Source organism: Notechis scutatus, chromosome 4 (assembly GCF_049901735.1).
Source record: "Notechis scutatus isolate UNSWTSFEM ecotype Mainland chromosome 4, rNotScu1.2, whole genome shotgun sequence".
NCBI lineage: Eukaryota > Metazoa > Chordata > Lepidosauria > Squamata > Elapidae > Notechis > Notechis scutatus.
The window spans coordinates 111,413,276-111,426,750 of record NC_142012.1 but is presented as its reverse complement, the minus strand read 5'-3'; the positions used below and the strand labels follow the sequence as shown (position 1 = coordinate 111,426,750).

General features: G+C 36.7%; 1 protein-coding gene across 2 annotated transcripts in view; it reads left to right on the top strand.

The window, feature by feature from the left end:
• Positions 1–13,475, top strand: part of WDR11 (WD repeat domain 11) — a 43,231-nt gene that overhangs the window by 6,772 nt on the left and 22,984 nt on the right. For both annotated transcript variants that reach the window (XM_087964433.1, XM_087964435.1), the window contains exons 4-9: positions 4,923–5,096; positions 6,749–6,935; positions 8,553–8,718; positions 10,656–10,773; positions 11,308–11,503; positions 13,128–13,231. In XM_087964433.1, coding sequence (XP_087820559.1) covers positions 4,923–5,096; positions 6,749–6,935; positions 8,553–8,718; positions 10,656–10,773; positions 11,308–11,503; positions 13,128–13,231 — 945 coding nt within the window. The remainder of the gene's footprint in view (positions 1–4,922; positions 5,097–6,748; positions 6,936–8,552; positions 8,719–10,655; positions 10,774–11,307; positions 11,504–13,127; positions 13,232–13,475) is intronic.

Below are 13,475 nucleotides of genomic sequence, written 5' to 3'. Positions count from 1 at the left end.
CCCTTGAGTGGGGGTTGGTTATTCTCATTGTGTTTGTGTTTTATTCCAGAGACAATCTAAGTCTGTCAAGATTCTTCGCCAGAAAAGCTGGGGCTGTCAGCAGAGGCTCACTTTTTATAGTGGCAGACTCAGCTCTATGACATCAGATGGTGGAGTCATATCCCAATGCTGGACTCTCTTACAGCGTGTCTAGAAAGGGCGTTCACTGGTAAGTCTACCAATGCCCCTTTCATCAAAAATGTTACTTATGCAAATTCTTTCTAGTGTAGGAGATATACTTGGTCTAAGGCCCCTGGTTTTTTGTTCTAGAAACTTTAAAAAAAACTTTAAAACAACTCACATATCACACTTTTTGTGGTTTTATTTCATATTGTAAAAGGTTTTTAAAACTTTATGTAAAATATACTTGGAAAATAATTATCTTCACAGCGAGTAGTATGTTATTCAAGTTGCAATCTTGAACACTCTTATCTGGAAGTAATACCTGCTAAAATAAACTTCTGAAATTATACTTGTATAATTTATAACTTTCAAATTATTAAACCTACTGAAAATGTATGTAGACATAAATGCTATTTTTTAAGAAGAAAATATGCTTGCATTATAACTAGGTTATGATCAAGGTTATGAATGTACCTTAAACCGGGGCTTCGATGACATTTGCTCTAAAATACGCACAGCCATTTCCATCCCTTTTGTGGGGGGGTGCGTCTTATAGACCAAAAAATATGGTATATGGCAAGTAATGTCACATAGTTTGGGCAACCTAAACATGTTACTGTTTCCATAAGGCTGCTTAGTGTTTAGATAACAGTGAATTACCTGAGTACTAAGGTGATTATTTTATGCTATAAATCAGTAATAGTGGGTGGACACTGACATCAATAACCCACACGTGTTCCGTACATTCTGAGATTCATTTATTGGATTAGCATACCTTATAGCGTTGCTTAGACCAGGGGTCGCCAACCTTTTGGATCGCAGGGACCACCAAACTCATAATTTTAAATCCCGGGGATCACTAATATGAATTTTGACTAACGGTGGCTTGCTGACGTTGGTGGGGGAGAGAGGGAGAGAGAGAGAGATCTGATCTAACCTCTGTCTCTGTCTCATACACACACACACACACACAAACACAGAGGCAGGGGTGGGATTTAAATTTCTTAACCGGTTCTTGGGCGTGACCTAATTTGTGGGTGTGGCTCAGTGGTCATGTGACTGGCTGGGCATGGCTTGTATGTAAATATTATAAATATTTATGTAAATATTGAATTGTTTTATTTAAAAAAGAGCAACTTTTACCCAAAATCAGGCAAAGCAGGCAGGCAGATTGAGTTGCCCACAACATCACAGATTCACTTAGAGATCTGTGTTTCTGTCATCTGGTATCTGAGTCTGTACTGAATAATAGAACCATCAGTCCTAAGGGAGGTTTGGCTCTGCTTAAAAGCAGAGCCGAAGATCTAAAGATTAGATAGAAAGCAAGAAATCCAATAGTTTCCTGCTTTCTAGCTAATCTAAATTTTCCGGCATAGCAGAACAGCTGATGGTCAAAAAAAAAAAGAAAAGGAAAAATAGCAACTTAGCAGGCAAGTTTGCCAGGTAAGGGGTGAGTGGGCGGGAAGGGTTCCCACGGGCCATGTGGGTGAGGCAGACTTGTGTTCCTATGCAGCCTGAATTAATTGCTTTGGGGGGGTACTCTGGCGGTGACATTTCTCTGTGGACCACCAAAATCTTCTTGCGGACCACCAGTGGGCCACTGCCCACTGGCGACCACTGGCTTAGATAATTCAAATCTTGAAAGGATGGGAACTGGAGCTGATGAGAGGAATTGTAAATTTAAAAAAATCAGCATGGTTTAGTGATTAAGGTGCTGGACTAGAAATAATGAGACTCATGTTTTACTGTCAGACCTGAAAACTAATTGGCTAACTCCCCCCCCCCCCAGTTTAATGTACCTCATATGGCTATAATTTGAGTGGAAATTGGAAGACCAAATACTATGTATGCCATTGAGTCCTGAATAAATGGTGGAATATAAATTAAAATGTATGCATGCTTACAATTTTGGTAACCTCTACATTTAATGATGATTTCATATGCTGGATTACCTCTTGTTTGTACTATTCTGAAAAGATATGAGGTATGAGGTAAGATTCAAGTAATCTGAAATGTAATTGGTATTTTTAAAACATTACTTCATTTTAAAATTACATTTGTTATTCCCAAATGCAGATCCAGCCATTTCATTACTGAATTAGTAAGATTAATTATTGAAAACAATGATTAGATGGAACTCTAGTCTAGCAACAGAACGTATGGAAAATACCTACATTTTTGTATCTAACACTTCTCATAAAGATGCCAAAGCATCATTGTCTAGCATCCAAGTAAAATTATGGAATGAGTTCTGGGCTAATTCTCCCTTCTTACTCAGGAATAGAATAAAGATATTTATTTTCAGCCAGATCTTTTGGACTGAATTACTACAGTACTAATAATCATAACTTTTGATGTTTTTATCAACTGATTAACAACTACTAAGTTTATATGTCTTTAGATAAAATATGATATATTCAAATTCTCTTTTAAAGCAGAGATTGAGAGCAACCTGAATAAAAAATAATTGGATTGTACATTATTTTCTTTAAACAATGCTGTACATTTTCAATGTTAATGCCCTCTAATATTTGTCAGCTCTCTTGTGACAGTTTTTTCTTATTGCAAACTGTGCATCTCCTGCTGTTTTCAGTGCTATCCCCATTCCTCATTAGCTTCACAGTTATAAATGTGTTTTATTCCTGAAGTAAAATTCACAGCATCTGGGTGAAATGAAATTTTCAAGATGAGCTTCATGAATAATGGATCATTTGTTTGCTAAGAAACTTTTAATGGCCTAAAATGACCTAACTATTTTTTCCTTTAATGACATTGCATAAGATGCTGTAATTGCATTTTGAAATTGATTTTGATTTCTCCCTGTGATAAAATGGAAATGAGATGGTTACAATTCATAACTTAAATATAAAATACTCAGAAATTGGGTGACAGGTTTTTAAACTTGGGTTCATTATAGTTTCTCTCTCTCTCTCTCTCTCTCTCACACACACACACACACACACACACACACACACACTGCATTTAATGACATATCAAGGCGATTCTTCCAATTATCTACAGTTTGAGGAAGACAGATTTTAAAAAATTCAGGCAAAAGTTGAAAACTACATCTGACAGAGAATGAAAAATGAATTACCGAAACCACGGGAAAAACTATCCTAATGAAAATGAAGAATGCAAAAACCTTTAAAGAGTTGTGAGTTGTGAACTCACCGACACACAGAGAAGCAAAATGGAAGTATCTAGTACATAGGAAATGGAATCCAATTTATTACTCAATTTATTCAGTTTGGTCCAATGTTCCGATTCAATTCATAATGTAATTTTGTCTTCTAAAATATTAGCTAGACTCCCTACTTTGCTATCATCTGCAAAATTGATATGTGTTCCTTCTACTCCATTCCCTTTGTCATTAATAAACATATTGGATAATAGTTACCCAAAGACAGAACTTCCAAGGGATCTCACTTCATACAGAACATTTTTATATTGTTTCTTGGAATATTTGGCAATATCTTTGTGCAATATGTATTATCAAGGTGTATGGACAAAATGTTGTAGACCTCTGCAAATTTTGGAGTTTGTATATAAACAATGCTGGCAATATTGCAAAAATGGTTTGGTCGGTGTTCTGACCCAAGCTTTGTTCAAATTAAACACAAACTGTGTATAAAAGCAAACCTTTTTTAATGCGGCGCTGGGAATTCAGTGCATTCCCAGCCAAGAGACATTTAAACCTAATTGGCCGATATCAAAAGCAAGCCCTTTCAAGGTTGCAAAAGGCTGCCAAGAACATAAGACTAATTACTGATTAAATATCCACTGACAGAAGTTTCAAAAACAAACCGGAATAAGCAGGGCTTCAACGAGGATTCTGAGTCTAAAGAACTTCTTTTCTTTCTGCAAAGAACACCTCCCCGAGGGCTGGTTTTATCTCTTATGGGAGGGGCCATCACCTTCCAGCCTTACTCCCAAGTCACCCTTGCTGCTTCAGCTGCTCTTTCCTTTGAAGAGCTCTGCGTGCATGCGCACTGGGCACAGGCTCCCCAGTGTGCTGTGCATCACTGCTGCCAGACTCCACAAACTCCGAAGGCAGCACCCCACTCTCTGATAGTCCTGGCCCCATCCCTGTAACGCACGCAGGCCCCTTGTCTGTGTCCTTGCTATCAGAGACCTCTGCCGTCCGCACCTGCTACCGGCGAGCCACAACAGTCGGCTTGTCATTGCAAGGCTTATTCAAATAATAATAACATACAATGTTTGTTTACCATATATTATAAACAATGATGTTAAATAATTCACTGTATTTTTTATTTAAGTGAAACCTTGCTTTATTAATAGATATGGTCTAGAATCAGATTGGTCTAGTGGTTAAAGCATCAGAGTAGAAATCAAATCCCTGAATTCTAGTCCTGCCTTAGGCATGAAAGCTGGATTGGTGTCTTTGGGCCAGTCATTTTCTCTCAGCCTTATTCAACTCACAGGGTTGTTGCTGTGGGGAAACCAGGAGAAAGAATAGGTATTTTGGCTGCCTTGAGGTATTTATAAAAATATTAAAGTTGTGATTAGCATTAGATCCTCCCATGCTAGATAACATCGCTAGCAAGGATCTCCAGCATTTTCGGCATCTTGGCCAAATACTTCAGTATCGTCCCATGTGATGTTTAGAGCCTTTAAGTCTTCTATGAATGTATTTTGCCAATTTACTATGTGGGCTTTTTCTTGGTTGGAGATAAAATAAATAAAATTCATTGATATTATTTAGTTAATGACTGATAAGTCTGCTTCCTTTTTGGCAGACATGCAATGGTTATGGAATCAGGATGCATCTCGAGATTTGCTTCTTGCTGTTCATCCTCCCAATTACATTGTGTTATGGAACGCTGATACTGGCACCAAATTATGGAAGAAAAGTTACGCAGAAAACATTCTTTCTTTTTCATTTGATCCTTTTGATCCTTCAAATTTAACATGTAAGTATGATATCAGAGAACTAGTGGTCTTCTAGCCCATAAGTATGACTATTGCTACTAAACAGATTTGCCCCTGAAAATAATTGTCAGTTGCATAGAATTTTAAATAATTAGGCCGAAAGCAATAATATTTAATGAATCTGATACGGCATTTTTAGAAATAGCTTGGAAACTAATTGTGATTTGAGGGTTGCTAGTTTAAAACATGTTAAGTAAATGCTAGCACTCTAATTATTTCAATTTGTTTGACAAAATGTTGTTAAACAAAAGGATATGTTTTTCAGATTCTAAAGCACACAAATAAATTATAAGAACAAGAGCTATTTGAATTTGCAATGCTCTATCAAAAAAACATAAATGCTATATAATGACCACATTTCCAAACTGCTCAGATAGTACACATTTACACCTGTGGTTGGGTGTTTTGTACAGTTGTGTTATTTTATAATGAAAAGTGTTATTTATTTGATTCATACCTTTCTGCTTTGGAAAGTACTCAAAGTTGCTATTTAAAAAAAATAGAATATAAAAATATAAATGACAAAATAAATACAGAAGAATCTCTATTTAGTATGTTTACTCAGTACCTCCACATGAACCAAGTATGGTTCCAAGTATGTAGTGTACTTATAATAAGTATATTGCAAGTTATGCAGTTAACAGACATAATATTCTTCCGATTAAAATCGAATTTGATTTTTTTGGAAATCGCCCCCCTTCCCCCCTTCTTCTCCTCCTTCCCCTCCCCTCGAAGGCCCCTGAGTCAGGAGTTGCTACCACCGGTGCGGCTCCAGTCCCGTGTTGCCTCGGGAAGGGAAAGGCAAAAAGGAAGAGCTGCGGCGGCGCTTTGCAACAGCAGCAGCGGCACCGGAGGCTCAGGCACAGCAGCTCCCGGTTTTGCCTTTCCCTTCCCAAGGCAACGCGGGACTGGAGTCGCGCGGAGCGCGCTGGTGGTAGCAACTCCTGACAGCCCCAGCCGGACACCTGAGTGGAGCCTGGGCGGTGCGAGCGGAGGCCACTGAGCGGCAGGAAAAGGGAGCTGGGCAGCCACGGACCATCTGTCTCTCCGTGCAGCATGCCACCGCCCGGCCCTGGCAAGGGAAAGCAGCGGGTGCTCCCGGCGGCGGCCTTGGCCCCGCCCCGCAGGTAAGCGGCTGCCCAGCTCTGGAGCTGATCCACACGTGACCGGCTGGAAAGGAAGGCTGTGTAGTGTTGGTGTTGTGTGCGCGATTTCTTGGCTCACGGCGCGGGGTCTCTTTTGGCCGGTCCCAATTTTTTTTCAGAAGGGAATATCATGCCCTCTGTTAAGAATATCTGAAGGTTTTAAGAAGATAATGGTTTGTTTACACTGCTTAACTTTATAACAAATACAACGTACCGGAAAGAAAATTCTTGGTACTCATACACTAAATAAAAACCAGATAAATTTAACAATTGAGGCTGTTTGGCCCATAATCAGTGAAAACAAAACAGTCTTCTGGATGGGTTTTTTTTTTTTTTTTTTTTGCCAAGAATGCTCCTTTTAGCTGTCTGCCATCTATGTCAGCATTGCATGAAATCATTTTAATTTGATCTCTAATAGTATAGTAACCATGAAATTACATGATTTAACTACTTTGTGTATTTACTACTATTATCTTCTCTTCACACAGTGCTTACAAGTGAGGGAATAGTGTTTGTTTCAGACTTCTCTCCTTCTAAAGCTCCTATCAGTTCAGGAAAAAAAGTGTACATTTCTAGCCCTCATTCTAGTCCTGTTTATAATAAGTTGGTATCTGCCACAGGAGCTAAAAAAGCTCTGGACAAAGTAAAAATTCTCATCACTAATGAAAAACCAAGGTATGTATTAACTATGATTTATCCTAATGTTCTCAAGAATTATTCTATTAAATCTGTGTTACATGATAATCATCCCTTAACAGTTATAAACTTGATCATTGCATTTTCCCCTGGCAAACAGTGAATACTGTATATAGTTTATTTCTTTCTCATTCCAAATAGTTTTCTTCAAATACTTAAACAAATGTATTAGTTTCTATTGTAATGTGTTCTTAACAAGCAAACATTAATGCCGAAGTAGAATAAATACTTATAATGTTCCTTCATTTTTCAATAGCTTTTATGGAAACTTCAACTTACTTTCTTATGTTTATTTAAATTCTAGGGATTATGATGTACAGAATTGTCAAAAATGAAACTAGGATTATCAGTGCATTCTTTGTAGCTTAATAAATGGTACAGACATTTTTTGTGGTATTTTCAAATTTAAACTCTTAAGCTTTTAGTAGTTCTCTTAGTCTGTGTCTTCCAGTTGATTTACCAAATCAATTTTGGATTGGTCAAGGTGGAGAAAAATTATGTACTGCTGGAAAGCATTGGGAAATAAGGGAGTTGTCCCTTTCCAACTTCTAATTCACTAATGCAAGGCAATCAATCAAAATAGGGATTACTTCGATAAAATCTGCAACCCTATATTAGTCCATATTTACTATCATATTAATTTATATGTGTATTTTACCTGGACTTATATAAAATGAATATCACTAGCCAGCAGTCAAAACATCAAACAATAGATTCATTTTGGCCTAGTCAGAACTCATGAACAAAGTGGAATATAAATTTCCTTTCATCAGTTCAGAAATGAAAGTTACAATGCTGCAGTATATGTTCGTTACTTGCTTTATCAATTAGCAAAATGGAACTGTGCACTTTGATATAGCCCAAAGACTAATCAATCTATACACACACACACACACTCGCACACATATACACACGCACACAAAAGGCAAGAATAAAAAACAGTCATGGTAGCTGTCTACAATGCAATTTTATATACATGTACAATTAAATATTTATTTATTTTTATGGTTTTATTTATTAAATTTTTATGCCACCCATGACTCCTACAAAGCGACTCCTGGGCGGCTTACAAATTATCAAAACAGGTGAAAAATAATTAAAAGATTAAAACAAACCAATATTGAAATATTACTAAAAACTGCTAAAACTATGCCAAAAGAGCCAAAAGACTCAAGAAGATGGGGATGAGATCTTCTACCCCATCAGCTACCTCTACCAGTGAGCAATATCTTTAGAACTCCAGGCTAACTGCCAAAGTCAGGTTTTGATACTTTTCCAGAAGGCCAAAAGGGAGGAGACAGTTCTCACCTCTGGTAGAAGAAAGTTCCATCGGGATGGGGCCACAACAGAAAAGGCTCTTTTCCTTGATCCCGCCTGCTTCAAAACCTTAGCAGGCAAGATCCACAGCAGGCCTCTTCTGCTGGCACAAGTGGGGTAGGCTTGTCTTATGGGGGAGAGGCGGCTCGTCAGATACCCGAAATGCATATGTAATTTGGTTATGGATTTAATTTTAATTATTTGATTATTAATTGCTTGATAAAACATAGCCCACTCTCAATTAAAAGCATTTAATAAGTGTATTTGTGGTCTGTTTAGTGCTGAATCAGTAACATTGAATGACTGCCTTCAGCTATCCTACCTACCTTCCAAGCGAAATTACATGTTATTACTGTACCCAAGAGAAATCTTGGTTCTGGATCTTGAAGTCAATCAGACAGTAGGTGTAATAGCAATTGAAAGAACAGGAGTGCCTTTTCTACAGGTAATAATATCACTTACTGTTAAGCATACCTTAGAAAAAAGTTTTAAATTTCATTTTCTTCTTTCTTTAACACGTAAAAATTCTAATTCAAAAGAAATCTAGTTTCATCAAACCTGGTGTTGGTTTGATATATTAAGTGCAATCTAACTTCTTTTCAGAAAGCTTCTTCCAAAAACATATGTTGCTTGCTTTGTATTTTCTGTGGAAAGCACATGCCTTTGAATCAGGCAACTGCCTGGAATCAATTTGCCTGCAAATTGAAATTCAAACCTTTATTGTCAATGCACAACATGTGTACAATGAGATTGGATGAGCCTCCCTGCAGTTTTTCTGGCAAAAGTGGTTTGTCATTGCCGCCTTCTTAGGACTGAGAGACAACGGCAAACCACTTAAGTCACACTGCTGGCTTTGTGCCTAAGGCATGACTATAACTCACATTCTCTTTCTATGTATATAGAAACCCAGTTTGGTTTTAAAATCCCAAAGCAATTTTAATTATGTTTTCTGCTTTGATTGTGCTGTGTTTCCTATAGTGGGAAAAAAGTTGGATATATTTTCACAGCGGTAAACTGAGTAAATCTACTATACTGTATAATATAGAATTTTCTCACACTAAATATTGTTATTGTTTAATTGAATGTATAATTTTACAGTGTGTTATTGTTAGCATTTTAAGTTGCAACTGATAGTTTAACAATTGTTCAAAGATATGACAGCCTTAGAAAGAGGCTGTCTTGAAAAGAGGCTTGCAACTTGAAAAGCACTTATGGCCTTCATAAAATCCCCCACCCTCTCTGTGGTCACAAGATTGCACTTTTGGATGCTTAGTGATCAGTGTGCACTTACGATCAGTTGCAAAGCTGTCTGCAATGATTTCATTGCCATTTGCAGCCTTCCCTTCTGGCTTGCTCAGAAAGTCAGTGTTGCAAGCTGCTTATCATCTTTGAGTATGAAAGGGTTGCCTGCCAGGAAGGAATTGCAGCTGGGCAGGAATTTCAGCTTCATGTAGAGTTGAGGTTGCCCTACCACTACAGGCAGTCCTTTGAAATCTGGAATGTGAGCCTCCTTTCTGCAACCCTCCTCCTCCACAGATGGAGTGAAATTCCTTGGAAGGGCTGCAGAAAAGGAGCTCAGATCCTGAAGTTCTGACTTCCATTTCTGCAGCACTCCAAAGGAACCGCCTTCTTATACATAGAGGAGAAAGGCAACTCCCTCAAAGAACTGCAGAAATGGAGGTCAGATCCCAAAGATCTGAACTTCATTTCTGCAGCCTTTGAAGGAGTTGTCTGTGCACAGAAGGGAGGCAAATTCAATTCCTTTTGGTATGGAGAAGGGAATTGCTCCAGTGGGCTGCAGGAACAGAGCTGGGAAGTTCAAGACAAGAGATCCATCTCTCTACTCTGCTGGAGGACTTCATCTCCTTTCCGGGCATGGAAGACAACTGCTCTAGCAGGCTGGAGAAACAGAGATCAGATCCTGAAAAATCCAGCTCTGTTCCTACAATCTACTGCAGCAGTTCCCTTCTCCATATCGAAGGGATTGAATTCAATATCAGCAGGAATCCCCTTCACTGTGTCTGCTTAATGACCCAGCACATCTTTTAACGAATACAATCAAGAAGAATGGGATTGTGGTTGCTGAACAAAGCAATCATATAGGTATCTTGCTTAATGATCACTGCACTCCGTGTCTGAGATTCCAGTCCCGATTGTGTCTGTAAATCAAGGACTACCTGTAATTTTATATCATTCACATTAAAAGGATTTTCCTCCTTTGCCAACTCCTAAACTATGTATATTGTGGTTCTACTATTAAGGAAATAACCTGATAAAATGGTATTGTTCATTTCATACAACTATGACAATTCCTTCTCATTAATGTCCATTAAATTTATATTAAGAGTGTTACTTTCAGTTACTTTTTATATCTTTGTCTAGGTAATTCCTTGTTGCCAGCGTGATGGATTGTTCTGCCTACATGAAAATGGCTGTATAACTCTGAGAGTTCGCAGATCTACCACTAATTTAAGTGCTGTACCAAATGAAGAGTCAGCAGGTAAGTCCCATTCATATGCTTGCATCAGAAACTAGAAATTTACATTTTAACTGAAAGTTGTTTTCACTGTTATTCAGATTACATGATTGTTTAGATTGCAGCTGAAATTAAAAATTAAACAATTAGTACAATTGTAGTGTGATGATATTTCATTATTTAATACAGCTGATAATCCAATATCATAAAGCTTTGTGTTATATAGAAACAGATATAGAAACAGATGGATTTGGACAGTGATCAAAGAGCACAGCCTATATATTCTGCAATAATGTACATTGTATGTTCCTATACTTAAGTCTCTAGCAACCATTTACTGAGTCTTCTTTTATGTTCAGTTATTCTCCATAATGTAGTGTATGGTAAATTAACTTCCTCTGCTAGAAAATATCCAACCTCTGACATCAATATTACAAAATAGTTTGAGTTCATGTTACATTAATCTTATTGTAAAAAACAAAAGACTAACATGAATGCATTTAATTCTAAAAACTGATAACCACAAATGTCTGGTATCTTACATTTTAACATTTACAGATCCTAACCCCATTCAGGAACTCATCTATGACTTACGAAGTCAGTGTGATGCCATTAGGGTTACCAAGACTGTTCGCCCATTTAGTATGGTGAGCTGTCCAGTAAATGAAAATTCTGTAGCTCTTATAGTCAGTGATGGAAGAGTTATGATATGGGAGCTGAAGTCCACTATTTCAAGTCAAAGTATACGTACCAGGTAACTTGGTGTCATTTTTATCGCTCTGTATGTGTGTATGTGGACCAAGGCAGTCATAAAATGGATCCTACTTGATAAAAAGTGTCCACGAAAGAGACCTAAAACAAGATGGATCTATGACATCAGCAAGTATTGCGGCCCAATTGGCAAAAGAAATCATTTGGGTTAGAAACATGCGGAAGAGGCCTTTATATTGCAGTGGATGGACAATGGCTAAAATGATCATGATAATGATGTTTTCTGGCGTAAATATTCAAAATCATAGCCCATTTGTGATACACCTTCATAGAGCCAGAAAGTATGAAATTTAATACAAATGCAATCTTCAAAAAGTAATATGAACCGCAGCTAACAACCTCATGAAGATAATGTATAATAAAACTTGCACATGATTTATATGAACTCTAGCTATACCAAGGTTATAGTTCCATTGCTACTTGATGTTACTTGAATCCCTTTATACTTAAATACTTTATTCAATGGTCACCGTTTTAAATGTTTCCCCTCCCACTTACCCAGATCAGAGCTTCTCAAACCTGTTTGTCTTTGTACTTCAACTTCAGAAAAATTCTTAATACTTGAAGCAGAATTTTTTGCTATATTGGGTTTTAGGTTGTGTCAGATGACAAACATTTGGAGCCAAAGTAATATAAGAAGCATTAAGAAAATCATATAAATAAAACCATTGGCAGCGTTTTGGACTTGGTTTGCTTCATGCTGAGAATATACATGATCTAATGAGTTGACAGCAACTTGATAGCATGCAATCAAGTCAATCAGTGCAAAGCTTGTAATCCCCAAAGTAGTTTGAATACCATCCAAATCTAATAAGATATTAATAAAGCAACGTACATTTTGCCAAAGATTCTGTAATTTCTATTATTGTTGGCAGAAAATCAAGGCTACTTTATCCTGTTTACCAGTCCTCATATACAATTTCATTTGGGTTGTATTTGTTAGTTGTGCTAGAAGATAATTCAATGCATGCTGAAGTAATGTTATAAGCTTATTTTAGATAACTAGTAATCAAAAGAAAGTGAATTGGTTTAGCATTAATAAGCTGGTAGCTTCTGCCATATCCTTGCAATATATTGTTTTAGCCAGCATATATTAAATTTAATGCATTAGAAAGGAATTAATGTGTTTTATGTATCTGCAAATTTATGGAGTAAATATATTAAATGGCAAATTTTATCAAATTTCACTAGTTTTTGTTTATCTCCTCAATATATTTCACTGTTGACACTGTTAACAGTTGCTAAAACACTCACTGTTATTCCTAGCACATGTTGGAGTAGATAATACCTGAAATATTATACATGAATTTTAGTCAATGGATTAAGAAAGTATTATTCTTTAACAGTTCTTGAAAAGTAATTACTTTATCCCAGCCATGAATAATAGTAATAGAGATATTTTTATTGGATTTAAAAAAAATACATGCAGGGAACTATTAGAGAAAAGATTAAATATATTATTTAAAACTTTCATTGTAACCAGTGAAAATCAAGGCTACTTCATCCTGTTTACCAGTCCTCATATACAATTTCATTTGGGTTGTATTTGTTAGTTGTCCTAGAAGATAATTCAATGCATGCTGAAATTTTCTTATTGCTATTTTTAGCCATTCCAACATATCACCCTTGTATTCACCTATTTCATTCTGTGGAATTCCTGTTGGGACCTTGCAGAATAAGCTTCCAGATCTGTCACTGGATAATATGATAAGTAAGTATTTAAGTGTTTATCAACTTCTGGAGAAAAACAAATATGGAACTATGAATAAATAGCTGATACACATGCACATGTGTGAATACATTTAACTTTTCTCACAAATAAAAATATTGAAACTATTTTTTAAAAATGCACAACTTTTTTCCTTAAAAGATGTGATTGTGAAGTATAATTGAATAATTTACTATGTAATGCATGAACTAATAGCCAAATTATTATTTTTAATTACTAATAGCTC